General features: G+C 42.5%; 4 protein-coding genes across 6 annotated transcripts; 2 read left to right on the top strand and 2 right to left on the bottom strand.

The window, feature by feature from the left end:
* The first annotated feature begins 446 nt into the window (after positions 1 to 446).
* Positions 447 to 3,315, top strand: LOC101155509 (protein LSM14 homolog B-B). The gene is made up of 8 exons (XM_023955146.2): positions 447 to 771; positions 876 to 1,039; positions 1,520 to 1,646; positions 1,736 to 1,924; positions 2,246 to 2,314; positions 2,401 to 2,541; positions 2,615 to 2,738; positions 2,822 to 3,315. Exons 1-8 carry the CDS (start codon positions 645 to 647, stop codon positions 2,976 to 2,978), a joined length of 1,098 nt encoding a protein of 365 aa, XP_023810914.1. The 5' UTR covers positions 447 to 644; the 3' UTR covers positions 2,979 to 3,315.
* On the bottom strand, positions 2,316 to 11,130 carry cdh27 (cadherin 27). Of its 2 annotated transcripts, XM_020703446.3 has the most exons (17): positions 11,012 to 11,130; positions 10,474 to 10,596; positions 9,793 to 9,942; positions 9,526 to 9,667; positions 9,277 to 9,440; positions 8,918 to 9,049; positions 6,150 to 6,332; positions 5,764 to 6,071; positions 5,550 to 5,692; positions 5,240 to 5,464; positions 4,951 to 5,166; positions 4,740 to 4,867; positions 4,590 to 4,670; positions 4,390 to 4,476; positions 3,796 to 3,834; positions 3,602 to 3,679; positions 2,316 to 3,519 (listed from the first exon to the last, which is right to left on the bottom strand). In XM_020703446.3, the coding sequence occupies exons 1-17, from the start codon at positions 11,030 to 11,032 to the stop codon at positions 3,319 to 3,321; spliced, it is 2,421 nt and encodes an 806-aa protein (XP_020559105.1). In that variant the 5' UTR covers positions 11,033 to 11,130; the 3' UTR covers positions 2,316 to 3,318. The 2 variants fall into 2 exon arrangements, with proteins under 2 accessions (XP_020559105.1, XP_078803682.1); XM_078947556.1 differs by lacking the exon at positions 4,951 to 5,166.
* A 270-nt stretch (positions 11,131 to 11,400) lies between these two features.
* Positions 11,401 to 20,377, bottom strand: si:ch211-253b8.5 (dysbindin domain-containing protein 2). Its single transcript, XM_020703442.3, has 4 exons — positions 20,152 to 20,377; positions 12,404 to 12,556; positions 12,189 to 12,335; positions 11,401 to 12,113 (listed from the first exon to the last, which is right to left on the bottom strand). The coding sequence occupies exons 1-4, from the start codon at positions 20,192 to 20,194 to the stop codon at positions 11,836 to 11,838; spliced, it is 621 nt and encodes a 206-aa protein (XP_020559101.1). The 5' UTR covers positions 20,195 to 20,377; the 3' UTR covers positions 11,401 to 11,835.
* A 3,160-nt stretch (positions 20,378 to 23,537) lies between these two features.
* Positions 23,538 to 27,154, top strand: LOC105354130 (uncharacterized). Of its 2 annotated transcripts, none has more exons than XM_078947550.1 (4): positions 23,538 to 23,671; positions 23,933 to 24,052; positions 25,245 to 26,409; positions 26,712 to 27,154. In XM_078947550.1, the coding sequence occupies exons 3-4, from the start codon at positions 25,375 to 25,377 to the stop codon at positions 27,003 to 27,005; spliced, it is 1,329 nt and encodes a 442-aa protein (XP_078803676.1). In that variant the 5' UTR covers positions 23,538 to 23,671; positions 23,933 to 24,052; positions 25,245 to 25,374; the 3' UTR covers positions 27,006 to 27,154. The 2 variants fall into 2 exon arrangements, with proteins under 2 accessions (XP_078803676.1, XP_023810912.1); XM_023955144.2 differs by lacking the exon at positions 23,538 to 23,671 and adding an exon at positions 23,686 to 23,827.
* Positions 27,155 to 27,696: the final 542 nt, after the last annotated feature.

The following is a 27,696-nucleotide window of genomic DNA, read 5'->3' as shown; positions in this document are numbered from 1 at the left end:
TGATCAGAACCATAGTGGCTTGTACTTTTTAAGATTTGTGTTATTTTTCCGTTCATCTGATTGAAATTTCAGAGTTTACACTGAGCGTTTTATTTAGGGAAAATGAGTAACATTTCATATGAACCTAGATTTAATGTTGACAAAAGGTGTTTTTTGTACAGACTTTTTCTTTATTTTGTTTCTGGTCTTTAAATAGGAAATTCAGGTTAAAATGCATTCAGATATACCAGTAATTATGTGAATAAATGAAAAGTATCCAATTGCACTAAAACGTTCATTAAATAGTTCATTTGCATTTAAAGTAATCAGGTCCTCACACGTGTTCTTCTCAGCACACATGGCCCTCTTTGCAAACAGTTTTCACACCCCTGCCATAAAACACGGTGCTGCCAAAATAATGTCATTTTATAGACCACATATAAAGTCTGCTGCTTTTTGCAGAACTGTTTTCCAATTGCGGTGTCTTCTGGTTAGCAAAACAAACGGACCCTAATTGAACCCAGGTGACTCGGCCAGCTGCTGAGAAGTGCGCCAGTCCTGCATCTATAAAGCGCGCAGGTGCTGAGTGATTGCGCGTCTTTGGAAAAGGGTGTTCGTATCCTCGCTCGCCTTCAGGAGTCCGGTTTTTGTCTTTTGCTGCAAATATGAGTGCCACAGGAGGGACGCCTTACATTGGCAGTAAGATAAGTTTGATATCAAAGGCGCAGATTCGTTATGAAGGCATCCTGTCCTCTGTGGACACGGAAAGGTCCACGGTGGCTTTAGCTAAAGGTAGGTTTAGTCTTTGCACAAGTAGAGAAAATGGCTTCTTTTTTTTCAATATTAATATTGAGGTGTTTAAAATATTTATTTTTTTGAGCGTTTTCTTCCACCAGTAAAGTCTTATGGCACAGAGGATCGACACACAGACCGTCCAGTGCCACCCAAAGATGAAATCTATGAATACATAATATTCAGAGGAAGTGACATCAAGGACATAACTGTGTCTGAACCTCCTAAACCGCACATGGGACTTCCTCGAGATCCAGCTATTGTTCAGGTATGGTAACAGAATACTTCATAATTGGCACATATTTTAACTTTTGAAACTTGATCAATTTTTGATATGAAGATTTTTTTGAAACAGTTTTTATTAGTAACAATCTGCATATATTTTGGGTAATTAATCTGCATTTGCCATGTTTTATAAAATGGTTATTTTTTTTACATAGTTAAGTAATTTATCTTTGCCATGTGCTTTACTGATACCAAATGATTCTTAATTCTGTCTGATAAGAGCTAGGAACCGGATAATCATGTAATAAAATGGTTACAGTAGAACAGGGGTGGGATTATAAATTCGCTTCCTTCCACTCCCTTTCAAGCAATATTCAATTTTGTCTAATTATCCTAAGTTTGATATGTCATTGTATGAATGGATAACTGATTATTGTAATGTTTTTTGTGTATTATTTGATTGCTTGAAATTATTTCAAATAATTTGATTTCCTGAAGATTTTTTTATTTTTATTTTTTTAAGTCATCACTTGGCCCTTCTGCTGGATATCATCCCCGCTGGAGTCCGTACAGGGACATGGTGCCTACCTTCAATCAGCTTGCTGCAAGTTCTCTGCTCAACCAACAGTACAATGCAGCACTAGGCCTGAGTATTACTTTTTATTTTAATTTCTTTCCTGAATGCATTTGCTTTGTAGTGTTGTGCAGCATGCACATGTTCACTGTTCTCTGGATTTAGTACCAGGAATTCAGGGCCAAGGTAGAAGAGTTCCGATGGTGGAGCAGGCTGTTCAGACCGTGCCTTTGGCCATGGCTGCACAGGGAAAAGGAAAGGTCTCAACACCGCCGCGGAGCAGGCAGCCTCCTCGCCAAATCCAGAGTTCTGCTCAGAGTGGTGTTCGTGCCGAAAAGGAAAACGTCCCCACTGGTAAGTGAACTTGTTTCCCTGTGGGCGGCCGTGGTGCAGCGGTAGGGCGGTCGACCCATGATCGTAAGAGTGCAGATTCGATTCCCGCCTTGAACGCCCATGTGTCGAAGTGTCATTGGGCAAGACACTGAACCCCACCTTGCCTCTGGTGGGAGGTTGGCGCCAGTGTTTGGCAGCGGACACATCAGTGTGTGAATGGGACTGAATGTAAAGCGCTTTAGGCCTTCGAAAGAGGGTAAAAAGCGCTATAAGTATACGCCATTTACCATACGCCATTTCAGATGAGCTTAAGGATTATTGTAAATGTAATTTTGTATTTAGGTCGGGCTCCATCACAGGCAGCTGCAAAAATACAAGGGCAGGGCACCGAAAACCAACGGAGACGACAAGGTTTTGAATTGAGATAATTTTATTTTTGATAAAATGTTGCTTACATGACTGAATGTAACACGTATATTTAAATGACATTTCTGCAGGAAGTCGCAGGTCCAGGACCAGAAGCAGAGGACAGCTTCTTGCTAAAAATTCTAAAGCAACAACTTTGGAGTTTGACTCAGACTTTGACTTTGAAACTGCAAATGCTCAGTTCAAAGATGATCTGACAAAGGAAGTCATAGGTATGTTCTGGCTGGATGATGCCGGTGTAAGGCATTGTGCTGGAGATAACTGGTATATATTGCATGTATGCAGTTGAAAAGGTGGAGTCCGGCGAGGTCCAGGACAATCAGGATGTGCAAGAGGAGACTCTGACAGAAAAGTACTACGACAAAGCCAAATGCTTTTTTGATAACATCCCATCAGATGTTAAGCCCAGGTGAATGTGACCTTCTGTTACACATGTTGACCTCACACCACACATGCTCCTGTAACGTACTTGACCTTGTGATATGGCTTTAGGAGAACAACCTGGGCAGAGGAAAAGAAGTTGAACATCGAGACGTTTGGTGTGCCGGGCCGATTCCTGCGAGGCAGAGGTTTCAGAGGGCGTGGCCGCAAAGTGCCGAGCGTCACTGAGCAGCGAGCTCTTCCAAAGATTGGAAGTGGGAGAGTGTAATTTTTTTTTTTTGTCAGTCTCCCTTGAATATTTGTTTTGGGGTTTTTTTTTTAAGCATTTAAGAAACTTGAATCTTTCCATCCTTTGCATGAAAAAGAGGGAGTTTATTTTTAAAAAGTAGCTATGCACTAAAAGCAAAACAATCGGTAGTTGTAAGCATGTGAGGTAGACTTTCATGCAATTCAGCAAACATAACTTTTTTTTTTTCCCTCTGTAATTTGTGGAACTGTTCACTGCCACACTTCAGATGGTCATAAAGGACCATTGTGTGTTTTTTTTTTCTTTGCTATCTAAATGGAGAAATGTAGCAGTTGCTATTAAAATACTTGTCAATGGAGATTCATTGTCTTACTGGCTTGCAAATATATGATAGCTGTTTAAACCTGGGGTCAAAGTCATTGAGCGTTTTCAAAAACGAGGTTGGGTCTTCATCAGGAATGCTGATCGTTTCTAGTTCGGACGGGATGTCTGCGTCTCCCTCTTCTGTGTAGGTGTGGGGTTCATAATCCAAATCATCTGACGTTTGAAGAGAGAGAAGCCTCTGCAGACGGAGCAGAAACAGTCAGTGTGGTTACTCCTAATGCTGCAGGCACATGCATGATCTGAGTGGGGAAAATACTAACCCTTTGGAGCAGGGTGAGGAGAGCTGCATCTGTTACAGAGCTGGTGTTTTTGTGACGGAAGCTAAAGGTTCCTGTATCCTGTGTAAAGTGTACATTGAATGAGAAAATCCTGCTGCTTGTCTCTTAAAACAATTTTTTTTTTTTTTTTTTTTTTTTTTTTGTGCCCGGTCTTGGTCAAAATTTACATGCTCTACCTGGTAGTCGTGGCGAGGAACTCTTAAAGATCTTCGGGTCTGAAGATGGAAAGAAGCCACAATATTAGAGATGTATAAATCACTGACTGTAAATGAGAACTGGATTGTGTGACATTACACAGAAAATGGCTTACTTCTGGATCAAAGTCAATTCAGTTCAACTTATCAAACATTTTGGAGCTAGACGTTAGTAAGCAATCGGTCGATCAAAGTCAACATCTCTATGGTAACCACTTGCCAATCAGGAGTGAGCTTGTTAAAAGCCCACACCCCTGCCACTTGAAGGTGAGCTCGGAAGAATCTGTCAAACATTTTGATTGACGCGAGACTACACATTTCTACTGATCGGTCAGGTTTTAGCTTGAATTCCTTTTACAACAGGATTAGATATAACTTCAGAAGGTAGCAGTGGACGAATAATTATTCTGACAAATGTAATCACTGAATTACAGCTGCTTTCTCTATAGAAGCAGGATTTTGGCTTCTTCAGACCTGGCAGTACTTCCTGTTTGAAATGTGAGGGGGAAGGGATCACTCAGTCCAGATCTCATACAGTCAATAGTAAAGAGAATAGATTTATCTTTAATGTATTACTTGATCAAAATTGTTCCTGTATGGGTGTGAGGCAATTCTCCAGCTTTTACTGCGGTAGTGTCCTGATGCAAGGCTTTGCTTTGTACCCTGTCAAAGATGAGCAGTAGGTAAAGGGATTTTTTTTTCTTTGTCTGAAATGTTGAAACTTCAGTTTTGATGTTATAATTCACACAACTTGCTTTAATCCCCTCTCTACATACCTTTGCTAATATGTCCTGTCCCCCATATCGCTGACTCTGCTCAGCAGCTGGTTTGCAGTGCTGGATAATGTTTTCAGGCACCTTTATGAAAAAAAGAAGCAATTTACCTTATCTGAAACCTGCACTCTCATTAAAACAAACATTTCTTACTTGTACAACTTTGCAGTCTGTTCCTGGTCTCTCAATGTTTGATGCCAAAAGGGTTTCACCACAGGGATAATCTAAGCGAAAAGGGAATTCTTCTTTGCAGGAGAAAGTGAATGCCGCGAGCAGCAAAACTGTTGAGCAACAAAATACAAGTTTAGAAGTGGTTTGAATGTCTGCTCGATACTGAACGCATTGCAGCAGCTCCATTTCTTACTCAGAAACAAAAGCAGTGCAGCCAATGCGATGCCCACTGCACCGAATGCAGCTTTGGTTGAGTTTCTGCTGCGACAGTTGGGCGTCACTAAGCAGTCGCACACAGTCACGCTGAGGTTATAAATGGCAGAAACTTCCTGAAGGTCTGAAATCTTTAAATCAACAATGTGTGTGCCAGCATACACTCCAGGTTCCTTCACCAAACCAGCTGTCAAGCCTGTAATAACAAATCTGCTGTTGTGTTTGTTTTGAGATTGTTGTGCTTTTGCTTTCAAAGCTCTAAATTTTACCATATGTGGGATTTAGTTTCCATTTTCCATGGAAATTCCCTAAAAGTTCAAACTTGAAAGGGCCTCCGAAGGGATATCCATCCCGGTCAAAGGCTGTGATGTTGGTAATTGTAGGGATGTCAGACAGGCAAATGTCCACATGGTTCAGTTCCAGTTGAGGAGGATTGTCGTTCTGGTCGCCTAAATGGATGAGCAACGTGGTTGAGCCTGTCAGAGGTGGCGTATCTGCAAAGAGTTTATAAAAACTCGTCAAAAAATGTTTCACAGTGTATGACATTTTATCTGCAAGACTTTTAAAGTAGATCTTTACCATCATCAACCGCGAGAAGGACAATGGTGTAAAGTCCATCAATGACATGAGGAGATTCTCTGTCTGGAACTTTAATAGTGGTGATGTCCCCAGTGTGAGGATCAACTGCCAGCCAGCCTGCTGGATCATGTCCCATTCTGTAACTGTAGAATTAAAATGAAAGCTTAAAGGACCATGGAGATACATTTTAGTTGGAAATAGTGTTGCCCCTTACACAAAGTCTCTTTTTTGAATGAAGTCTGGATCTACTGCAACCACTCTTTCCACCCAAGTTCCAGCTGGTGTGTTCTCGTCCAGCATGGCCCTTTTGACTCCCACTTCGAAGTGCGGGGAGTCATTGGTGTCCTCCACCTCAATGATTGCTTTTATTGGAGCAAGACCGGCATGGCCACGAGTTTCAGCGATGTCAACCTTCCACAGACCCAAGGGTGTCTTCTCCTCTACTTTACAGTGGAAATATGGATCCTGGTTTTCCACAAAGAAGTGCAGCTCTCTCTGCGGTCCTTCTTCAAAATCTAAAGGCTGCAGTTAGAAGTTTATTTGAAGTTTTCAGCTTTAGTGTAAAGGAAGTGACTGCATTGTAAAGTATGTGTCAGGCACCTTCACTAATGTCAGAATTCCATCATTGCTTTCTGGGTCCGTCTCTATTTGGAAGTTACCCCCCTTATCGCCGTCTATGGTGTATCTGGCTCTCCAAGCGCTGCTGTTCACACTGTCTTCATCCGCTACATGCAGTCGTAGAAGAGATGTCCCAGACTCGTTTTCCTTCACCTTAGCTGGTCCCTGTTTTACAAAAAAACGAGATGTGCACTGAAAAACTCATTTTTTCAAGGCATCACCTTTGCAGTGAAGTAACTCTCTATGATGTTTCTCAAGGAAATGTCTTGGAATTTTTTACTTTTCCAAGATCTACAGAATGCTTTAACACATAAGTTAAAGGTTTGCCTCTTCATTTGAAGACATTGTTTCATGCCAACCATAGAGGTGGAAAAAAAGTGATTCAATGATTCCAGACTGATATCCCAGCTGGTGTTGTTGTCTAAGACAGACTACACGGCTTTATAATGATGCCAGCAAAATAAGTTTGACTTGAAAGGTAAATTCATTTTATTGAATGTAATTTGTGATTCATTATTATTTCAAATCTTTTATTTTTCAGTGCCAAGTTTTAGTTCAGTGCCACAATAAGCTGGCTTCATTATAAGGCCATACGATTACAAGTTTTAGTTAATTGAAAGTCTGGAAAAAAAGAAGCTATTTTTAAACCAGAGTAAGTAGATGCATTTCTATTCAGGTGACTCATTCCAGTGCAAGAGGCACACATTTCCTATAGATCACGTCCCAAGAAGCTAAATTTGCCTCAAATTCGGAAGTCAGGCGGTTGTTCCTCACTGATGGACAATCTTCCGAATCAAAAATAGGAAGTAATGCAACCACTCAACATTAAATAGCAAATACAAAAATAATACAAGCCCACAGCCTAAATACAAAGAAAAGAAAAAAAAGAGAGAAGTTTGAAGTTAGTTTTGTGTGCAGACACGAATTAATGTAGAAGTGTAGACTTAAATTCAAGTGCTGAAAGGTCTCCCTGGACACCAAGGTTTTCTTACTTTTGTCCCCTTAGTTAAGGATTGTTTCAGGCAATTTCACCATTTAGCAAACAGGTTTAATGTGATGCTGTTGAAAACCTTTAAGTCTGGACTCAGAAGTGCAGTGTGAAAGCACTTTGTACAGTTTAAACTGAGTTCACCAAAGTGTTTTTGTTTACAGGTCACCATTAAAAAGGAGTCATCCTTTTTTTTTTTTTTTTTTTTTTTTTTTTTTTTATTTATTTTTTTAACTTGTCCTGTCCAACAGCTAGGCAAACAGATGAGAGCTGAGGGCCTCTTGTGTTGGACATATTTTATTTTAACAAAAGGGGTTATTCATCTTCAGACAAACCAAAGGTATGTCTGAATTAACCCCTTTTGTAATTGAGGCCAAACTTTATTAATTTCAATCATGTTTGAAAATCTTTGGTGTTGGACCGCACGGAAAAGGAAAGAGGGGAAGAAGAGAGAGGGACGTTAGAGAGAGAGAGAGGGGGGGGGGTAGGAGGGTGATAATAGGAGGGGAAGGGGGGTAAGACCATGAAGCAGCATAGAGCAGACAGGTTTACTGGTTGTTTATCATTACGGTACGGTTCAAATGTAGTACAAAAAGGGCGGGGCCTGTTCACACACACTCAAATATTATCAACACACCTGCTAGCTGCAAAAATGTCCACATGTCAACATGTACACAAAACAGATAGTGTTCACGAACGCATACCTATGCCTTTAAACCAACTAGTGTGAAATCTTTCATTCATTCAATCATGCAAACTATTAGTGCAAAGGTGAGCTAACACCTGTGCTCAAGTGAGTGTTTATGTTCTTCTAAAATGGATGGTGGAATGTGAAAAGAAGGAGGAGGAGCGCCCAGCCACCCCCACACCCAGACCCCCGCCGCAGAAGCAGCGGCAGCCGGAATTCCCCCAACGACATACGGGAACAGGCAGGGAACAACCGCCCCCCGGGCGACCAAGACCGCCACCCAGGCCAGGGCCAGCAGGACCGCCACGAGACCCCCAGAGCCAGAGAGCAGGGAGGCGCGGAGGGAAAGAGAGCGCCGCCCCAGCCCAGCCAGGAAAGCAGCCCCCCCGCCGCGCCGGAAGAGCCCAACGCAGGGCCCCACCGGAGAGGGACGCCCACAGCCCCAGACGAGCACCCCACCACCACCCAGGAGTTCCGGGCATCCCCCCGCCCCGACCCCAGGTACGAGCCAGGACCCCCCAAGGGAGACCCGCTCCGCACTCCAGGCAGCCACCCACCCGGCCCACGGTTGGTCCAGGTAGGAGCAAGGCAGGGGCCCGCCGCCCCTGCCCAGGAGGGGGGAACCCCGGGGAAAAAAGGGCGGCCCACAAGGGGTGTTATAAATATGGCCTGACCAGGCTCGGCCATGTTGGAAGTTTGGCGGGGCCCAGCGCCCAGGGGCAAGGACCAGGACCCACCCCCCAGGGACACGAACACCCCCGGCTCAGGTGTAATATGAACCCCCCCACCGTGCGGAGAGAGCACCGCCGGGCCCAGGGAGCCGGCACCCAAGGGACACGGCCGCCATCGCCAAGGGGCCCGCACCCCCCACCAGGGAAGGGGTAGGGGACAGATGGACCCAGGTCATGATGGTCAGATGGACCCAGGTCAAGACAAATGTATCGTTGCTGGATTTTTTTTGTTTGTTTGTTTTTTCTTGTAATTTAATATTTCACCCTTCTAGTTTAGAGTAAGCAACAGAAATCCAAGTGCACTGAGTTGGAAGTGGAAAAACACTATGGATAACAGACTTACTGTTTGACCTGTGATGATGGGAAGGTGGTTATTACCATCCAGGACATGAATAACAACTGTTGTTGAACTGGACAGACTGACAACATCGCCATGATCCTTGGCTTCCACCAAGATTGTAAACTTCTTGGAAACCTTGAAAGAAACAGAAGAAATAAACAGAATAACTAAGATGCATTTAAATATAATTATAAGTCCTTTTAAAAGTGATTCAAATAATGTGTTTTTTGTGAGATTAATGCTTTAATCATAGTTGCACAAGGCTAAAAAATAAGTACAACGACACTATATGTAAAGGAAAACCATTTTAAAATCTCTTGTTTACATCTGCTGTAAAGTTCTTTTTTTTCTTGAAGACTCACATCACGATTCAAGCATCCTTTAAATGAGATCGCTCCAAGCTCAGAAATGAAGAACTCTGTGTCTGAAGTCTTTGGAGTCACTGATATGATTTCGTAGTGGAAAGTGGAGTTTGGAGATCCTCTCTGGTCTCTGTCAGAAGCTCGGACAGTCAGGAGATGGGAACCTTTTGGAAAAGCAAATTAACCTTAAAAAAAGGACTGAGCTTTCTGCAAGACGTTGAATGTAGGAGACCTGCTGGTTTTTCTTACCCTGCGTGGTCACCTCATTCACTTGGATTTCATATAGAGCTCTGCTGAAGCGTGGCGGGTTGTCATTGATGTCATGGATTGCAATCTCAATTCCTAACTTTGTGTCGAGTGATAAGTCTGATCTTGTGGCCTCAAATCTCAGCTGCAAACCCATTTTTACAAATTTATTCACAAGAAAAAAGTTATCATCCTTGAAGCGTATTTCAAAAAGTTTAAGATCCACAAACCATCTATAAGAGTATGGTCACTCAAAAAGCTCAGCCTAACCTTAAGTCGTGTCCTCTCCTCATAGTCCACAGCTTTGTTGGCATATATGGTCCCGGTTTTCCTGTCGATGGAGAGCACTCCCTCCGGCTCCTCGTCCACTCCTTCACCATGCAGCGTAAAGTAAACTGGATATTTGCGCTCAACATTTACCTGGAAGACATCTCCAACTGTGTCACAGTTGGCTTTTAAGAGCCTGAGATTTTCTGTTCTTATTTACCACCCTTGCAAATTCTTCTGGCCCCCTCCTGCCCCGCCCCATATAAAATGTTCCAGCTCAGCCACTGGTGCCAACAGTCTGAAACCAACTGGTCTGGTTCTGTTTTTTTCAGAGCCACCAGCAATCCTTTTAGAGGATAGTCTGTCCTGTTGTTGCTCATGGTAAATAAATAAAAAACAAAGAAAAATTAGCAACTTTTTATTTTTTTAAAGTGACTATTCATGTCTAACAAACAGTTCACAGATTTTGCCAAAAGTCACTTTTCAACTACTCAGCTTTAAACAGGCATGTTAGCCTGGTATTGTAAAGTAAGCACTTACGTTTGAGTAATGGTAGCAAGTAATCTGTAACGTCTATTGTGTCAATCATGGTAAGTACCTTGCGCGACACTTAAAGCTCTAGTTTAGCAATGAAAAGTGTTTTTGAGGGTCTTTTTTTTTTTGCAGGTGGGATGTTTGCCTCACCGTGCCCAGCTCATAAGGGAAGGGTCCCTGGTATTCCTCTTCAATCTCAAAAGTGGCGATGATCCAGGTTCTCCTGTGACGGCTCAGCACCTCTGAGCACACTGGACTTGACAAGTAATAGATCTGAAAAACAACAGACAGCCAAACCTGTTGTTCCCACCGTAAAAACTGCTCTTGACAGAGCAGGAATTTTCTTTAAGGCCATGGAGTGACAGGTTGTAATTTATCTAGAGATGGGGAGTGGACTTTTTGTGCAGCTGGCGATCCAGTTCCCACCAAATCTATTCAGTGACATGTTCTTCAGTGAACATGATCTCTCAGTGTAGAAAGAGATCAGCTTTATCACAAAAGCACTGTAACAAAACCCTTTAGCACAGGGTGGGACATTTTGTCCAAGTTTTCATGATGAGGATGAGGATGAGGTTTAAATTTATTCAACACCCTAATGAAACACAAATTATTAAATATTAAACACACTAATCTTGAATGAAACATATTGTTTGTTTTGAGGCAAATTCGGATTAAAAAAAATACTTACCAGGATGAAAAAGCAGAGCATGATGCTTGTTCAGTACCTGCAGCTCAAAATGCGTGAGGACTGGCATGTCTCCCAAACATAACCTGCCCCCTGCTCACCACACCCACATGCATAAAAGTAATAACTTCTGTTACAGCCTAAACGCATAGACGTGTCTCTGAAAGCAACTCTTCTGCCCTGCAGCAGGTCACAGGGAGCAAAAAAGATCCGACAGGCAAACAGGATGTGCAAAACTGCTGACACAAACCCTGTCTGATCTGCAAAACAAATTTGACAGAAACAATGGTTCTAAACTAAACTTTTCTTGAAAATGTTATTTTGTTAGTTGTCTGAACTTCTGAGGACCTCATCCAAATCACGGGGATGTGTTGGTTTGACGATCAGAGTGACGAGAACCACAAACGGTTTTTTATTGCTTCCTTTATTGTTAAAATCAGAAACAAACTGTCAAAGTTATACATAAAAAATATTTGAATTTGCATTTGCCAGACATGTTACTTTAAAAAAAACACACATTGTAAATCATTTGTTACTCAAAATGACCTCTTTTACACATATTGCTTTACTATTCTGACTCGTGTTAATACAGTAGAGTTCCTCTGCTTCAGCCTGCAGGGTCAAAGGCAGAGGACTCATCATGCCTAGACAGAAATGAAAAATTAGCATATTTACAGCTCCAAGAAATAGACCTCCATAACACACAGAACTCCAGCATTTCAGCAGAGGGGTGGGAAGAAGGAGGGATATAAGTCTCTTTAAGGAGTTTAAGTTTCCTGCCAGTTCCCCTGTCTTCAGTTTAAGTTGAGGACAGCTGCAGGTGGTGTCTAGAAAGATGGAGACGTATGCTGGGTTTTCTGCTCTTTCCTGTTTGTAGATGAAGCTCTCTGAATCTCCGTCATTTCCCTCTTGTTGCTGTGCAACTCCTCATCATCAGATCCGGCCAGCGGTGTGTCTGCCCCATTCACGTTGAGATTCTGACTGTCAGAGGAGGAATCTGAGGAGGTGGACACTATGCGAGGCTTCCTGTCCAGACCCTCCAGGACATTCAGAAAGCGTCCTTTACCAAGAGCCTCCTCATTGATGCTGCTGCTACCTTGCATTGCTACAAGACAAAAAAAACATAATTAGAGAAAAGTAATTACACCACGATGCATCCCGGTAAATAGTCTGGTTATACCAGGAAGTGGGGAGGTTAGGACTCCATCATCTCCCACCGAGCTGAAGAAAACGTCCAAGCCCTCCTGATCTGATATGTCAATCGGCTCCATCTGGTCCAGCATGTCCACATTCACCTCCATGGACGAGATGCTGCCGATGGGAGCTGCTATGGGAGGAAAAGTGAGCATTATGTGGATTTGAGTGAAAGTGGTTGCAGCTAACAATCCAACTCACTTCTCTTGTAGTCCCTGATGGAAAGATGCGCAGAGGACAGGAAGACATCCACATCGTGCTGGAAAACCTCCTCAAAGAAGCGCTGTCTCTCCCTCAGTTTCAGCTGCTGTGCTGCGTCCACATCTGGAAGCATCTGCCCTCGCTCCGTTTCAGCTGGAAGAACAAAAGATTAGATCCCTCCATCCATTTTAGAAGAACATAAACACTCACCTGAGCACAGGTGTTAGCTCACCTTTGCACTTACAGTTTGCATGACTGAATGACTGAAATATTTCACACTAGTTGGTTTTAAGGCATAAGTATGCGTGTGAACACTATCTGTTTTGTATATATGTCGACAGGTGGACATTTTTTGCAGCTAGCAGGTGTGTTTATAACATTTGAGTGTGTGTGTGGACAGGCTCCGCCCTTATTGTACTACATTTGAACGTTACCATAATGATTAACAACCAGTAAACTTGTTGCTTTATGCTGCTTCATGGTCTTATCCCCCTTCCCCTCCTATTATCACCCCCTACCCCCCCTCTCTCTATCGTCCCTCTCTCTTCTTCCCCTCTTTCCTTTTCCGTCCGGTCCAACACCAAAGATTTTCAGACATGATTGAAATTAATAAAGTTTGGCCTCAATTACAAAAGGGGTTTATCCAGACATACCTTTGGTTTGTCTGAAGATTAATAACCCCTCTTGTTAAAGTAAAATCTGTCCAACACAAGAGGCCCTCAGCTCTCATCTGTCTGCCCAGCTGTTGGACAGGACAAGTTTAAAAAAAAAAAAAAAAAAAAAAAAAAAAAAAAAGATTAGATCCCTGCAGCTTAACTTAAGTCAATTAGTCACTCTGTGAATTTAGAAGCTCACTTTAAAGCCTGACAAGACAATTTGACCTTGTTGGACTGAATTACATTATAAAAGTATTTGTAAGGACCTGGATTTTAACATTTGATCTTTCTTTCTGTGTAGTGCCTTGAGACTACCTCAGTGTTAAATTAATCATTCATAAATTAAAAACATTGGATAAAAACGCCACATGCCAGAGGGGGGAGGCATTGAGCTTTATGTTAGAGGCGAAAGGAAATAGTTTTCTGCAATTCTGCATAAAAAAATGGCATGAAATGTTACAAAAGATAAAACCCTGGCAAGGCCGGATAAAACCCAAGCTGTGGCGTTTCTGTGACCACTAACACACTTTCCCATCAGCTCTGTCTGTGCTGATCTTAAGACTTTTGTGCAGCTGCAAACTGCTTTGTTAATCCTGTTTGAAGCGCAGTGTGATCTCATTTACTCCTCATCAGCATCATTTTAACAAAGCTTATAGCAATTCCAATGGAGCAAGTAGAGGCATGATTCTCCACAGAGGCTTTGCTCAAAAACAAGGCTGAAGACGGAAAGAATGCAGCAAAAAAAAAATGGAACTACAGGAAGCAAAAGACTTATTTTGAAACAACTGCAAAAGGAAAAGTAGTAAAAATGATTGATTTAGATCAGATAAATCAGGAAGCCAAAGATTATAAATATAACTTTAGGATAAATGTAGTGAAGCTCACAAAAACAAATTATTCAAATAATGTTGATTGATTTCAAACAGATCCAGGCTATTTTGTGTTGTTTGGTCTTGGGAGCGGTGTCTGGGAGTCTTCAAACTGTAAAAGGGGCTTGAGCTAAGTGGATCAGGATCTCAAACAATGTCTAAACTGGGAGTAAAGGGAACCTTATCTGCTCAGTGTGGATGGCAGCAGTCACAGCATTTCTATAAACACACCAGAGAGAAGTGAAACACAGAGGGATAGGATGTTTGAGGACAGACAGCAAAGTTTAAACTAGTCCTGTCACTGCAGTTGGCTTCAGCGCTGCTACGAGACATTCACCATGAACGGCTCCTGATGTCCTTGTGATGGCCTACAAAAACAAAAGTGAAGCAAATGGGTCATCTCTGTTTCTGTCAGGGCTGCAGGAACAGCAGCAGGTTGGCTTGTCTGCAGTGCTGCATCAGTGCAGCGCCCCCTGTGTGTTCCAAACACATGCCGATCTCAGCGGCACGAATGCCTGCATCAGGTCAGGGGTCAGACAGCTCTGGAGGGAGGAGACTGACAAGGGCAGTCTAAACCCCTGGTGTTCCTCTCACAGCAGCGATTTTATAATGTAACCTGCCAGAATGCAGCTGCTTCTTTCTGCTTTTTCACCTCAATAAACTTTAAGAGCATCTGAGAATTAGTTAAATATCCAAAACAGAGAAGACCCTGATGGGACTTCAGCTGGATTAAAGAGCTTGATTTTCTGGATATTATTTGTTCATTATTGCTAATTTAATCCTTCTTCATTGGAGACTTTGTTAAAACACTCCAATATGTCATTCTTTATTTTATTTTCCAATCAAGTAACGACTAATTATATTCATTTTTATATAACTATATTTAGACATCCATTTCTTTTGTTCGTCTTCTTTAGTCTTTTTTTTAAATAAACCAGTTTTCAATCCTGAGAAAGGAAAAATCAATTGTATTTATCTGAATGTGTCGTTTTATTTTCAGCCTGCACCCCATCCTTCCTCTCTGACTGCTGCTCTGTGCACAGCCGAGAGGAATCAAGGAACTGCACTGATGAAGCAAAATGTCAGTCACAGTCAGGATCTGCCCGAATGATGACAATCATGTCTGCTTATAGAGAAAAGGCTCTCGTTTAAACCCACTAACAAAGCAGCATAGTTGTTCTTTTTTAAGTGAAGATCAGTAAAATAATTGGATTGTTTTGGATAAAAATGATGCTTCTTAGACTGATGATCCAAACAAGCATCTTATGCTAGAGCCTGTTTCCCACCCTGTTAAGCACAGATTGATTTTGGCATTGATTGTTACTACTTAAAGTCTGGGTCCTGAGGGGAGCTGCAGGCTTTGGCTGCAGATGTATAACCTTTCATTGATTTTACCTCACTATCCAGGTCTTTTTACATCGGATCACTCGGATCTTGACAACAAGCTCTGGCAGGAGAAGCGCTCACATGGGGAATCTTCTGCAGAGAAAGAATCTTGGCTACAGTGTCGGCTGCTGATGAGATTACATGGTCAGAGTGGAACAGCCCTCCTGCACAACAGCAGGGGGGGGGGTCGTTGGTTTCATGACACAAAGCATCTGAAAGGAGGGAGGGTAAAAAAAAAGAACTTGCAGACATGACTTTGACCTGGTTTGACCATCAGAAGTCTGGTGGTCTTGTTTTTAAACATGTTTTTGACATTTTTTTCAGCTGTCTCTCTGGGGTCTAACGGGAAAAGATTGCAGATCCCAGCTGGACATGCAGAGCTACAGGAATAGACAGAGTTTTTCACAGATGGAGGAGGCCGTATGAGGGTGAATGTGCTCTGCATCCTGGCACAAAGACAAGGCTAGACCCTCCTCTGCTCAGGCAGCAGCCAGAGAGTAGTCTCTTTCAGAGCCACACAAAAGCAGAGATGTGAAGGAAATAGATTAGCCTTAATTATGATGCAATTTCCAAGAAATCCTGTTGGAATGCACCCAATCATGGTCTTTTCAGTGCTAAATAGAACTCTTCTCTTCAGACTGACACACTAGAGGGAATCCCTGCCACAAGAACTGTCCTTAACATTTTCATGAAAACTGTCACAATGAGGCAAACCTCCTCAGAGCAGAGCAAAAAAAGGAAATACAATCTGTGCCATTTCACTAAATCTCATCAAGGGCCTGCACGTTTTCTAGAGCAAGTACATAAATGAAAAATAACCAGGTCACTGGTGTCTGTTCAGGGTCACGTTCCTTTTTACCTCATCACATTTTCAAATGAGAACATGGGAAACGCAAACAACTGCACAAACAGAGGCGGCAGCAGATTTAGACTCAAACTGAAAGATGGGAGGCTTAGTGTCGGCCGCAGGCTGCTATTAGCACATCACTGTGCTAAAAGAAAAGCTTACAGGGAGGCGGGCGGCCCAGTGACTCATGGGGAAGGTCAGTGGGACAGTTTCTCAGGAAGATCCAGTGTGGTGGTCAGAGTGGGCCCAAAGCATCCAGTAACTAAAGAAAAAAGTGATCGGCCAGACTCCCGGTTCCATCACTCCTCAGGAATTTTCTCTTTAGTGGTTTCCCAACATCAAAAAATGAAGTCACACCTGCTTAAAGCAGCTCTCATGGAGCTGCAGGCAGTCAGATGTTATTTAACTCCAGCTTAAAATAAAAAATAAAAATAACAGACTATATTAAAACACCTAGTTAAATCTCATTTTCTATTTGGTTTGAACAGATTTTAAGTGACAGAGTGAAGTGAGGCTGTCAAACAATTAAGCAGAGATGCTGCTTCCATTTTGATCTTTTTCTCCTCTAAGTTTATTTGTTTTACTCATTTCTTCTGATAACTTGAGAAATTTAAGGCCGTGTTCTAAATTCGCAATCGATCTTGATGAATTTTTTTGTCGGCCAACTCTGTTTTAAGATCTTCAGGGCGAGGTGGTGTCAAGCACACCGCTGACGTCAGTGTCACCCCCCCCTCGTGCTCCACAGAGACAATAGCACAGTTTATAGGTCAGCCCTCCATGCCACTGGCTTCCATTGCCACACTAGCAGGCTCTCGTGTGTTCTGATTAACACAATAGGATTTACCAGATGACAAAGTCCTGACCTGAGTTTCTTTGTCTGCTCTGACAAATCCTCTCCCAGGCAGAGAGCAACAGCAGACTTACCGTAAAATAACCTGAACAAGCACACCGGTCAGTGGAGCTTCAACAAATCAAATATTAACCAACTGTAATTGAAAACAGGTTGTCAGATCACCTGTTGAATGACCTGGTAATTAGGTCACTTTTTCAAAAAGGATAGCTTTTTTTTCCACATCCAAAGAGTCTTTTTTTCATCTCTGCAGAGAATGAGAGGAATGTTCTGTTGAACTAAACATTCTGTCAGATGTTAAGACTGTTAAGACTAGAAGGAGGATTTGATGAACAGTCTGAACAGTCTGTGCTGTCCTCTTAAGTGTGCTGCAGAGCACAAATTTAAATGAGAACACTGTTATTGCCTGACCCTAGAATGAGAGCAAAATATTGTTTTTCTTCTTCACTGCTCTCAAAACATCCACATTACATTTCCCCAAACTTGTACAAAGACACACATGCCAAGTTTTCAGGAAAATTAAATTATTGATCCCACAGTTCCAAAGTAAGTATCTCCATGGCAACCATGCAAAGTTTTCATCAATAAAACTAACTTTAGCTCTATCCTCTATGCACATTTATTTTGAGACATTTGGTAGATGTGTCATGGTACAATCAGCTTCTGTCTAAATAGCAGCTGAGTAAAACTTCTGCAAACTTGCATATTAAATATTTAAATCCTTTCTTATAACGGATTCAACAGTAGAACCTGCAAGAGACATGACAATTAAGCTCCACACGTTATACCTTTGCCAAGTGAAATAACTCTGAATCAGACATTTGTGCATGAAATGTTATTTAACTCCTGGAGTGCACGACTATTTATTGGCTTTAAAAAGTTGGATTTTCATCATTATGGTGTCACCTGTTGAATCATTTTAAAGCTCCAAACATGAACCACTGTTTTGCACATCCAACCACCGAGACACACATGAGAAAACTCTGCTGGTCTGCGTCTGCGGGGGCTGCACGGCTCAAAGTGCTGAACTGATGCAAGGCTGTGGCGTCTGATCACACAGATGTCAGCTGTGGGCTCTCACAAGCCTCCAGGCGGTGTTCACAACTAAGTAATCCGAGCTCTTCCTGCATGTGAGTTCCCCTCACATTGGCAAACTCCAATCCTGTTTAATCCTCACTGTGTGATTAATTAGCGTCTTTGCCTTGTTGAGTCTGAGGCTTTGTTTGGCAAAGAGATCAGCTATTTATGGGTTTCAATATTTCATATTAGAACAATTGTAATCAAATTTTTTGCAACAGCTAAATCCATCAGATTATCAAAGTCAAGAAAGGAGTTTAAAGCAGCCAACTTGGGCGTCATCATCTAGTTCTTCTCTGAGCCAATTTTCTCACAACCCCTAAATCTTGCATCTACCCTGCTCTGCAGATAATTTTGTGCATCAGATTGTGGATGTCTTAAGTGTGTTCTGATCTGCACCCCCTGTTATTTTGTCCAAAAAATTATACTATAGATATGATTACATTTTTCTGTCCACCTGAGTAGCAAGTGTGAAGTTTTATTGTAGACTTTGTAAAAATCCACATTTTTATGCTTAATTCATTTGGAACTAATCACAAAAATCCACTTTAGTGTCATTCGCTAATAATAACCTGGATTTTGATGTTTTCAGGTGAGTATAGTAGAACATAATCTTGTTTTTATGAAGTTTAGGCAGCGGTTTTATCATAGACACACTCTGATCATCTTTCAGTCTATCGTAAAAAACATTCCCAGTGATCTTTAAATTGTGATTGTGCCGTTTCTAAGACAAAAGCTTGTCGTTTTCTAGTGCACAATATCTGCAGAGCGGCAGTAGTTCATTATAAATTCTCCTCTGACTTGTGGCCAGGAACATTGGTGCAGAGCAACCCCCCCCCCTTTCCCATCACCCATAACTGAGTGTTCTGGGCAAATGTTCTCACTTTATTTTACCCCCCCCCCCCCCCCCCCCAACTCATTTTTACAGCTTTAACATTAATTTTCTTAATAGATGTCCTCCATCATCAGAAAAATGCTACAAGACCATGTTAAAAAACACCAAACCCACAACTTTCTACAGAGTGGGTCCTCAGTCTCTTTCTTGATTGAAGAGATTTGCGATGATTTTTAACATAATGAAAGCCTGATTGAAAAAGTGATGGAAAAACATGACCCTTGTGGAATCCTGAAAGACTTAAGATAAGTCTATTCTGGCTCATACTTGAGTCAAGATTATCACCATGGCACATTTTCTTTTCTTATCTTGCTCAGACTTTAAGCTTCCCCTCGAATCGAAAGCACATCAGAAAAACATTAAACATGCTGGAGGAGTTCTTGAAAGAACAATCCTTTGAAGGTGCACCCTGTAATTTTTCCTCTGAGCAGAGTATTATTTTCTGGGTCAAGTCCAGCCGGACCCAAAAACATCAGAAGTAGAAATAAGTGCTGTGAGAAGCTCTCAGCAGCTGCTCGGTGACTCCCTTCACAGCTCGGAGGCGTTCTCCCACACATTCCCACAATAACCAAAACCTAACAGAGCTGAATTCAATGGCAACAGATGGGAGGTGCCTTCTCTGGAGTCTCATTCTCATTGAACTCACTGGGGTTAATTCGGGTTCCGGATATTTTCTGGGTTGGTGTGTGTCTAGAACCCGGCTGAGACAGCTCTGCCGGTGCAATCCCATTAGAAATGAGGGATCCTTTTATCTGTGGCTCCACTCCAAGCCCATCTCTGAATGTGTGTCTTGAAATGCATCTGTGCCTCTGTGTGAAGGCTCTGTGTCAGTGATCATGACTCAGGAGGACGAGCCCACATTCTTCCCGGATATTTTGACTTTTGGTGACTGCAAAGAAGACAGCAGCAACTATTGAACACACTGGCTGAGCTGCCACATGAGCTTTCACATTACAGATGACTCACAGCTCATGCTTCATACTGATGGAGCTAGAAAAGTTATGCAGAAGCATGACTGAGCAGAAATGCGCTTTTTGTCCAAAGTTTTTACTCCTTTGCTTGATCTTCATGCCATTTTTCCTCTCTACGAGTAAAGACTCTTGACTTAATGAAACCTATGGTCAAAAAGACACTTGAACTAAAAGATAGACAACAAGCAGTCACTTACAGGGCAGGCGCTTGCTGTGGAGGCTGGCTGAAGAGGAGCTCATGTTGTTGGTAAGTTGCTGTGAGGAGACACAGTCAGTGAAGAGGAGACCCGGAAGAGAGTTTAGCAGAAAGTCTGATGAGCATCTCCACCTCCTCTGCTCACTCCAGCAATGGATCCTGACTGCCACCCTGGTCGCACTTCCTTCTTTCTTCCACTTCAGTCTGAACCACTTGTATGAGAGGGAGAGCAAGTTTGTGGCTCAGTGGAGAGACGAGCTGACCAATGAGAGGGAGGGATGAGGGAGGAGCTGGAGGAGACCAAGGCAGGGAGCAAGAGGAGGAAAGGAGGGATTTTCTGTGGAATGGAAAATACCAGAGGAGGAAAGGCACGAGCTTTTGTTATTTTTGTCCCATCACATCCCTTTTTTCCTCACATTTTTTTCCACATCTCACCTCTGTATGTTTTTTAAGCCTTCCTCCTTCTGTTATAGTTTCAGGAACATGTGATTTTAGTGCAGACAATAATATAACATCACACTCACCACATATAATGCCTAAATTGGGTTTCTTCAAAAAAATTCCATAATTTTTATCTTTCAAATCTTGTGTATGTGAGTTCTGATAAGATAAAGTATCTTGTGCGTATGACCTCAGAGGACATGTCAGATTATACCGATATCTACAGGCAGTGTTGATTGGTGTATGACCAAGACCACACTCTTTTATGGGAGTTTGGCTCATGTACAGAAGTTAAAGTTACTTTATTAAAGGCATTCTGTACTCCTCTTCTCTGTTAACAGCTCATTTTGGGGCAAACTATTAAAGTGTCAGTGAGATCCTGTGGATCTGTGGCATACAATAATCTGTTAAGAGTGTTTTTTTAAAGAGCTATGGTGGACGAGTGCTAATGAATGGGCTAGTGGAGGCGGCAGTGGCTATCAGGTGGTAGAGCAGGTTGACCAATGACTGAAGGGTCAGCGATTCAATCCCCGTCCCCGCCAGCCAGCTGTCGTCGTGTCCTTGGGCAAGACACTTCACCCTCCCTGCCTCCAGTGCGGCTCCACTGGTGTGTGAATGTGTATGAATGTCCTGGTGATGGTCAGAGGGGCCGTAGGCGCAAACTGGCAGCCACGCCTCTGTCAGTCTTAACCCCTACCAAGTATGAATTAGGAGTGAATAAATAATGGACACATTGTAAGCACTTTGAGCACCAAGAAAAACCGCAGATAAATGTAATCCATTATTATTATTAGTGAATGGTTATTTCTTCTAGAATTAACACTCAACAAGCTTCACTATGCACCTACATATTAAAGCTTTGTTGTTGTTCACCTTTATTTTATCCAGGCTGGGGACCAGCGCAGGGGACCAAGACTCGGGCCCTCTTGTGGCCACATAGTAAGGCAGTAGCAAAGTTTACCTAAAGGTTAAATACATAAGTCCATAAGTAACACTGTGTTTTGTGCCAGCCTGATATGTGGAAACACTGGAAGAGGTGCCTTTGTAATCTGTCCTTTTAGATAATTTATATTGTGTGCTTCTTGTAATTTTATTTTGCTGTTTAAATTTTATTTTTTGTAATTTTCTTTGTAAACTTCTATTTCTGCCTTTTTTAATGTAGGCTTTATCTTGTGTACTCCTGGCACTGCATTTTTTTTATTTTATAGCAGTTTTGTGTTATATATGACTAGAATAAATTCTATCTATCTATCTATCTATCTATCTATCTATCTATCTATCTATCTATCTATCTATCTATCTATCTATCTATCTATCTATCTATCTATCTATCTATCTATCTATCTATCTATCTATGGCTCTATTTTTTGCCATATTTTTACATTTAGAAACACTTGTCAGAATACAAATAGATGTAAATAGTCATACCTTTTTTTATTGACAAATATTGCACACATAGAACATCATACAATACATGACACTTCATATCTACTGTATCAATTGAATGAAACAACAGATTATTGAACTTACCAGGAGGTTGAAAGACAAAACAACATTTAAAAAATGTATTTTAACAATTAACCACCAAGCCTCAACTTTATTAAAGTTTATTTTGTTAGTGCAGGATTAAATACATCATCTCTTTCTGAAAATATTTTAGCATGTTTACACTTGTGTCTGTAATATTTAGCCATAATTATGAGTAAATTAATTATATTAATTTTCTCATTTTACATTTCCCATGAATAAAATATAAAATAATAAGTAATTTATAATCTTCACACAGGTGTGTTGCTGCAGCCGTACTTTTACCTTTCAGCTGCATCAGATCCTAAGCACCATCTAGTGGACAATAGATGTAATGCAGATTCAGTATTCATAACATATTTATCAATATATCCGGGGGCGTCAGACGGCAAAACTGCATGATCTTTTTTTTTTCTCAAAATGCTGAGGGGTCACTAAAAAGAATACAAATTTCAGTTTAAAAAAATCCCCAGATACAACCACAAACATGAACAACAAGGGTTGAGAAGTGTGTTTACAAACAATAATGAAAAATGAAGGAATTTGCTCTTAATTGCAGATTTTTGCAAAATATATACATACCAGCTGCATTAGCATGGAAAATTTCCCTGCCAAAGAACCTCATGCGGGGTCTTTACCAAACGGTGAAGTGAAACAGCAAATTCGAGCTGTAATGTAGCAGTTAGGAAGTGGTGGGAGTGACTGGCGATTTCTATCAATAAAAACAAACTCTTTGTAAATGTCAGTGGTTTTTGTGGTTTAGCCTAAATATGCTAACTGCGCAGTGCAACCTTTTAACAATCCGTAAACCTTAACCAGCATGTGTGCACGTCAAGTGGGTGTGTGTGTTACAGGAGGATAAAGCCCAGAGAAAATAAGACAGACACAGACAGAGAGAGTGGGCAGAGGAAGCATGAAGTGAGTCAAAGTGAGAAATCCTCTTCGCCACACAACAAATCATGCGTAGGCTTTCTCATGACTGGGGGTTCACCTGCTGAGGCCTTGCAAAATCCATCACAGGAACCAAAGCTGCTGGGGCAGCCGTGGAGCACAACTGCTCTTCCTCTTACAACACAAGACACCAGAGAAAAAGGCTGGCTTTTTCTGCAGCTGGTTGGATGCTCTCATCAAAAGCAGTTGTACAGTTTGGCTTCACACTCATTGAGCATGAAACCTCTTAATTCACATCTTGCCATTGATGTGAGAAAAGCAGGAGGTGAGAAGCAGCAGGAGGAATCCAGGTCGAGGCTGCCATCGGGTTGCGTATATGATGTTTTTTGCAAAGCCTTTGATTGTGCTGGATGGTGCGTGTGTGAGTCCCACTAGTCTAAAACAACAGCTTCCCGCCCTCACTACACTGGGCGCAACGCCAGAGCCATCCGGCAGTCATACGCCTACCATCAGCTGAGGAGTTGCACAGCAGTCCCATCTCTAATTATACACAGAAGCAGGGAGAGCTGCAGAGTGAAGGAGAGCCTAAGTGGAACATGGACTGAAGAAGAGGACAACAAATGGAGAAGAGGCTGAGAGCGCCACTCAGCAGCAGTTCAGATGTGAGGAGCAGAAAGAGAAAGCCAGAAAAGGCAAATCTGTCCGACAAAGGTTAACAGGGCTGACTGACTGACTGACTGACTGACTGACTGACTGACTGACTGACTGACTGACTGACTGAGCAGAGTGGGAGTGTTTAATGTAAAAGCGAGTAGGAGGTAAGAGAGAGAAGGAGAGCAGAACACAAGAGAGGAGAGAAGGAGGAGTGCGAGTCTGGTGAGCTTGTCTGGGTGCTTGTGCACTTTCTGCTTTCTCGTCTGCAGCTTGCGAAGGACGCCACGAACCAGACAGGTGTGTGTGAGGTGTCTGTCCTCCTTCTGCAAGCATTCGTGGACTTACTGCATGAGGATGGATGTGCATTGAGATCCAGAAAACTGAAACAAGTGAGTAAAACCTGTTGATTTTCAGATTAAATTACAGCTTGTGCCTTAAATTTTGGTTTTTACTTTAAAAAGGGGCATTTAAGATGTTTGTTTTGAATGCATATCAAGCTAAATATTTGTGGGAAGCAGAATTTACATTTGGCTGCATCACGCCATAGTTTATTGAATCATTTGCCAACACTGTCACCACTGATAATCAAATCGTCCTGTCCGCCGGGCCGATCCTCATGATGGCACAAAACACTCAACGCTGCTTTGTTCACACCCTTAGATAAGCGTCCTGTAGTGAACACGAACACCTCTTATGGAGATGGATGCTCAACAAGCCTTACATCATAGGCCCGTTTTGAGTCTTCATCTGTCCATACCTGTGCAGGTCGCTGTGAGTGTGTATCCTCCACCGCAGCTCCATTTGGATACATTTACATCCCAGCTGACAAATACTTATCGGAGCTTGTCTGCTGGTGAAAATGCAAGGTGCTGCAGAGGAATGTCTGTGTGAGGATGTTGTGCAATCCCACATACGTGCCTGATGGAGCTCCTATCACATGCATCTCCTGGGCGAGTAAAAGAGATCCATTCAGTGGGGATGAACAGCAGCCTTCAACCAGAGTTTTTGTAGGCATTCAAGATCAGTTAAGTCTTTTTAAAACAATAATAATAATAATTATTATTATTATTATAATTGATACAGATTATTTTGACATTTACTCAATCAAAATTCTTGTCTTAGTTGCTTTTTTTCTTCAAAATGGGAAAATCCTGAAGCACAAACTTTGCAAAAATACTTTATTAACCTTGAAATAAAAGTTAAGCTCTGACCTCAAACTTTACACCCACCACTAGCCTCCTTGCCTTGTTCTCACGCATTCATTCCTTCACCAACCACCCGGCACAGTACTTTGTTACCATGGTAACTTTTTTTATTTTTACAAAAGGAGTTGGTAGATGTCTATCATAAAAACTGTCAGTGTAGCAATTGCTGGCTGGAAAGCTGTAATTTGAAGCTGATGGTGAAGTTATTGTTAACATGTCAAGGCGTTGATCCGACCACGTGGCACTAACAAAGGGAAAGGGAAAAGTCCTGTCAAAATCAGAGATGTGGAATAATGTCTTACAAAGAGAACATTATTTCCTCGATCTTGTAAAAAAATGCATCTATATATACATATATCTTTTTGTTGCCTTTTAGATCATGGTGACCTTGCATGTGCGACAGTTGCCAAGAGACTAATGGCGTCTCCACCACATGATGTCAACACCATCTGCGCTTCAGCAGGAGGTCAAGCAGTGCTGGTGTGAGTGACAGCCGCCTTGAGGCAATGAGCTTTGCAAAGAACCCGACTCTGGTCCTGGACAAAGACAGCCTCCCGTTAAAAAAGAGAGACCAAAGGCTGGGTTCAAAGCTCCACCAGCAGCAGCAGCAGCAGTGCGAGGCTGCAAATTTCAAAGTGCCATACCCTCACAGAAGCCACGGAGAGGTAAAGATGAAACCCACTGGCCCATTCCGGCCTGTACCAAGACGGGTCCCGGCGCTGCACCAGCCCTGGATGCAGATGAATGCACCTGCCAGTCACAAACATCTCATCCCTTCAGCCTTCAGGGAGCATCACGGTTTAGCTGAGTGGAGAGACTTCAGCGCTTTGCCCCCTGGATGGGATTTTCCCCGGCAGAACCAGCACCAAGGACACCTGTCTTTCCAGCCGAGCCATCCACTCCACTCCTGCAGATTCAGCTCTGTCTCTCTGGTCAGTGATGGCTTCCACAGAGCAGGTGGAAGCTGGGAGAAGCTCAGGTCTTCAGGAAATTTGAGTTTTAATCTGGAGAAGCACAGCTATGACAAACACAAAGGTCCGTATGTGAGAAAAGGAGACAGAAAATTTGATTTTTTGCCCAAAGCAGAAAAAAGAAGTCCTCCTCTGCTGAGCAGGAGCGTACCTCCTCATGAGGATTTAACCTTGCAGCAGGACTCAGTGCACAAATCTGCAAAAGCTCTTTCTCATCCCCAACTCTCTTTGAGGAGCCTCTCCCTTCACAAAGTAAACAGGTCATACACCGCCATGACAGAATCACCGCCTGCTGATGTCCCTCCTCCGAAGCAGTCCTCGCCCTGCGCCTCCTCCACGAGACGTTTCCCCTGGCTGCTCCCTCACTTCATGGCAGGATCCCTGATCGAGCTCAGGGACGGTCGGCTCAGGAGGGTGGAGCACCTGCAAACGGAGGACTTCCTGCTCGGCTCTCTGGCCTGTCCAGATCTGCGGCTGAGCTGCTGCACTGTGCAAAGCATCTCCCCTCCTGCCTCCTCCGCCTCCTCAGTTTCCCGCCTCCTCATCCTGCTTCACGAGCAGCAGTCCCAGGTGAGGAAAAAGCACTCTGTGGTATTGTTTTCACAGCAGCCCTCACACAAATAGCAGTTATTATTCCTTTAACACCAAGTTATCGGCCAAATGTTGTGTTGACTTCATCTAGAAACAACCACTTGACACTTTTAGCAGCTAAGTGTTTAGATTTCTCACCTTTACTTCTTTAGAATACTTACTCTTTACAATGGTTTGGCTGAAGGCAAAGAGAATATTAAACTACTCTCCTCCTTCTCTACATTTTTACACAACCTTATATTGTAATGTCTGTCACTCTACCCTGCGTTTCTGTTCTCCAGGAGTTGGTGGATGTGTATGTGGAGTACCCGTTCTTCGTCCGTGGACAGGGCTGGTCATCCTGCAGCCCTCAGAGGACTGCTCGTCTCTGTGGCCTACAGTGCCGCCAGCTCAGCGTGGGGGATGTGTGCCTGGCTCTCACGCCCGTCTCACCTGCTCTGTCAGCCTCTGTGGAGCCAAAAGCTTCACCCACGAGCAGAAAATGTATACCTCTGGGGGCACAAACTACCCAGCTCTCAAAGGAGCCGATGATGAGACCAGAGGCGAGACGCAGGAGACACTATTCAGCCCCCTAAGTGGAGTAAAGCCGGTGTCATGCACAAAGTGAGGAGAGTGATGGTCGGGGGCCTCATGGGTCTCGGCCAGCGTGTGTTGTCCTTCTACCTCCTGGAACACGTTTCTGTGCTTGACCTGTTGTTTTTCTTTCAACAAAAGTGTCAGTGGGTGACATTTAAGTGAACTCTGCAGGTGAACTTACGTTTCCGATGTCATTTTTTTAGCAAAAGCATAGCGGGGTTCACTCCTATGATCAAACACAGATCAGAGCACAGGCCATGAGAAACAAAGCAGTGAGAAAACGCACACCCAACCCATAAAAAAACCACCACGCAGTGCAGTTTTTATTGGCATTTGTGCAAAAACCTGTTTAAAACAGAGCTCATCATTTCTTGGAGTTCTAAATCTATCCATCGACATTCCTTTAAAAGCACTTGAAAGCACCGCCTCAGGTTTCGCCACTGCTTTTTAACTTTATCTCTTTTCTGCCTTAAGGGCAAAAGTTCCACGTAGATGTTAGAAGTTGTTGAAGGAATTGATTGTATGGTAAGCTGTATTTGTGTGCTTCTACCTCTATTTATGTGTGATTATTTCATATTGTGAGCTGTGATTTAATGTGGCAATCACAAAGCTTCTAAGTGAATGCCTGGATTTTTCCTCATTATTATATGCAAATAATATGTTTTGTTTTGTTTGTTTTTTTACTAAGAA

This window comes from Oryzias latipes, chromosome 5 (assembly GCF_053564925.1).
Source record: "Oryzias latipes strain Hd-rR chromosome 5, Olatipes_Hd-rR_3.1".
Lineage (NCBI taxonomy): Eukaryota > Metazoa > Chordata > Actinopteri > Beloniformes > Adrianichthyidae > Oryzias > Oryzias latipes.
Note: the sequence above shows the minus strand (reverse complement) of the source record. Positions and strands in the feature narration are given on the sequence as shown.

Bases quoted from the DNA above. Each gene is read 5' to 3' on its own strand.
- si:ch211-253b8.5 (XM_020703442.3), bottom strand. From the start codon at position 20,194: ATGAGCTCCTCTTCAGCCAGCCTCCACAGCAAGCGCCTGCCCT. The intron at 12,557-20,151 runs GTAAGTGACTGC...TTGTTCTTCCAG, and splicing joins CCACAGCAAGCGCCTGCCCT to CTGAAACGGAGCGAGGGCAG. The intron at 12,336-12,403 runs GTGAGTTGGATT...TTCCTCCCATAG, and splicing joins CATCAGGGACTACAAGAGAA to CAGCTCCCATCGGCAGCATC.
- LOC105354130 (XM_078947550.1), top strand. From the start codon at position 25,375: ATGAGCTTTGCAAAGAACCCGACTCTGGTCCTGGACAAAGACAGCCTC. The intron at 26,410-26,711 runs GTGAGGAAAAAG...TCTGTTCTCCAG, and splicing joins TTCACGAGCAGCAGTCCCAG to GAGTTGGTGGATGTGTATGT.
- cdh27 (XM_020703446.3), bottom strand. From the start codon at position 11,032: ATGCTCTGCTTTTTCATCCTG. The intron at 9,668-9,792 runs GTTAGGCTGAGC...ATGGGTTTGCAG, and splicing joins AGGAGAGGACACGACTTAAG to CTGAGATTTGAGGCCACAAG. The intron at 9,050-9,276 runs GTGAGTCTTCAA...GTTTCTTTCAAG, and splicing joins AAGGATGCTTGAATCGTGAT to GTTTCCAAGAAGTTTACAAT.
- LOC101155509 (XM_023955146.2), top strand. From the start codon at position 645: ATGAGTGCCACAGGAGGGACGCCTTACATTGGCAGTAAGATAAGTTTG. The intron at 772-875 runs GTAGGTTTAGTC...TTCTTCCACCAG, and splicing joins CACGGTGGCTTTAGCTAAAG to TAAAGTCTTATGGCACAGAG. The intron at 1,647-1,735 runs GTATTACTTTTT...CTCTGGATTTAG, and splicing joins CAATGCAGCACTAGGCCTGA to TACCAGGAATTCAGGGCCAA.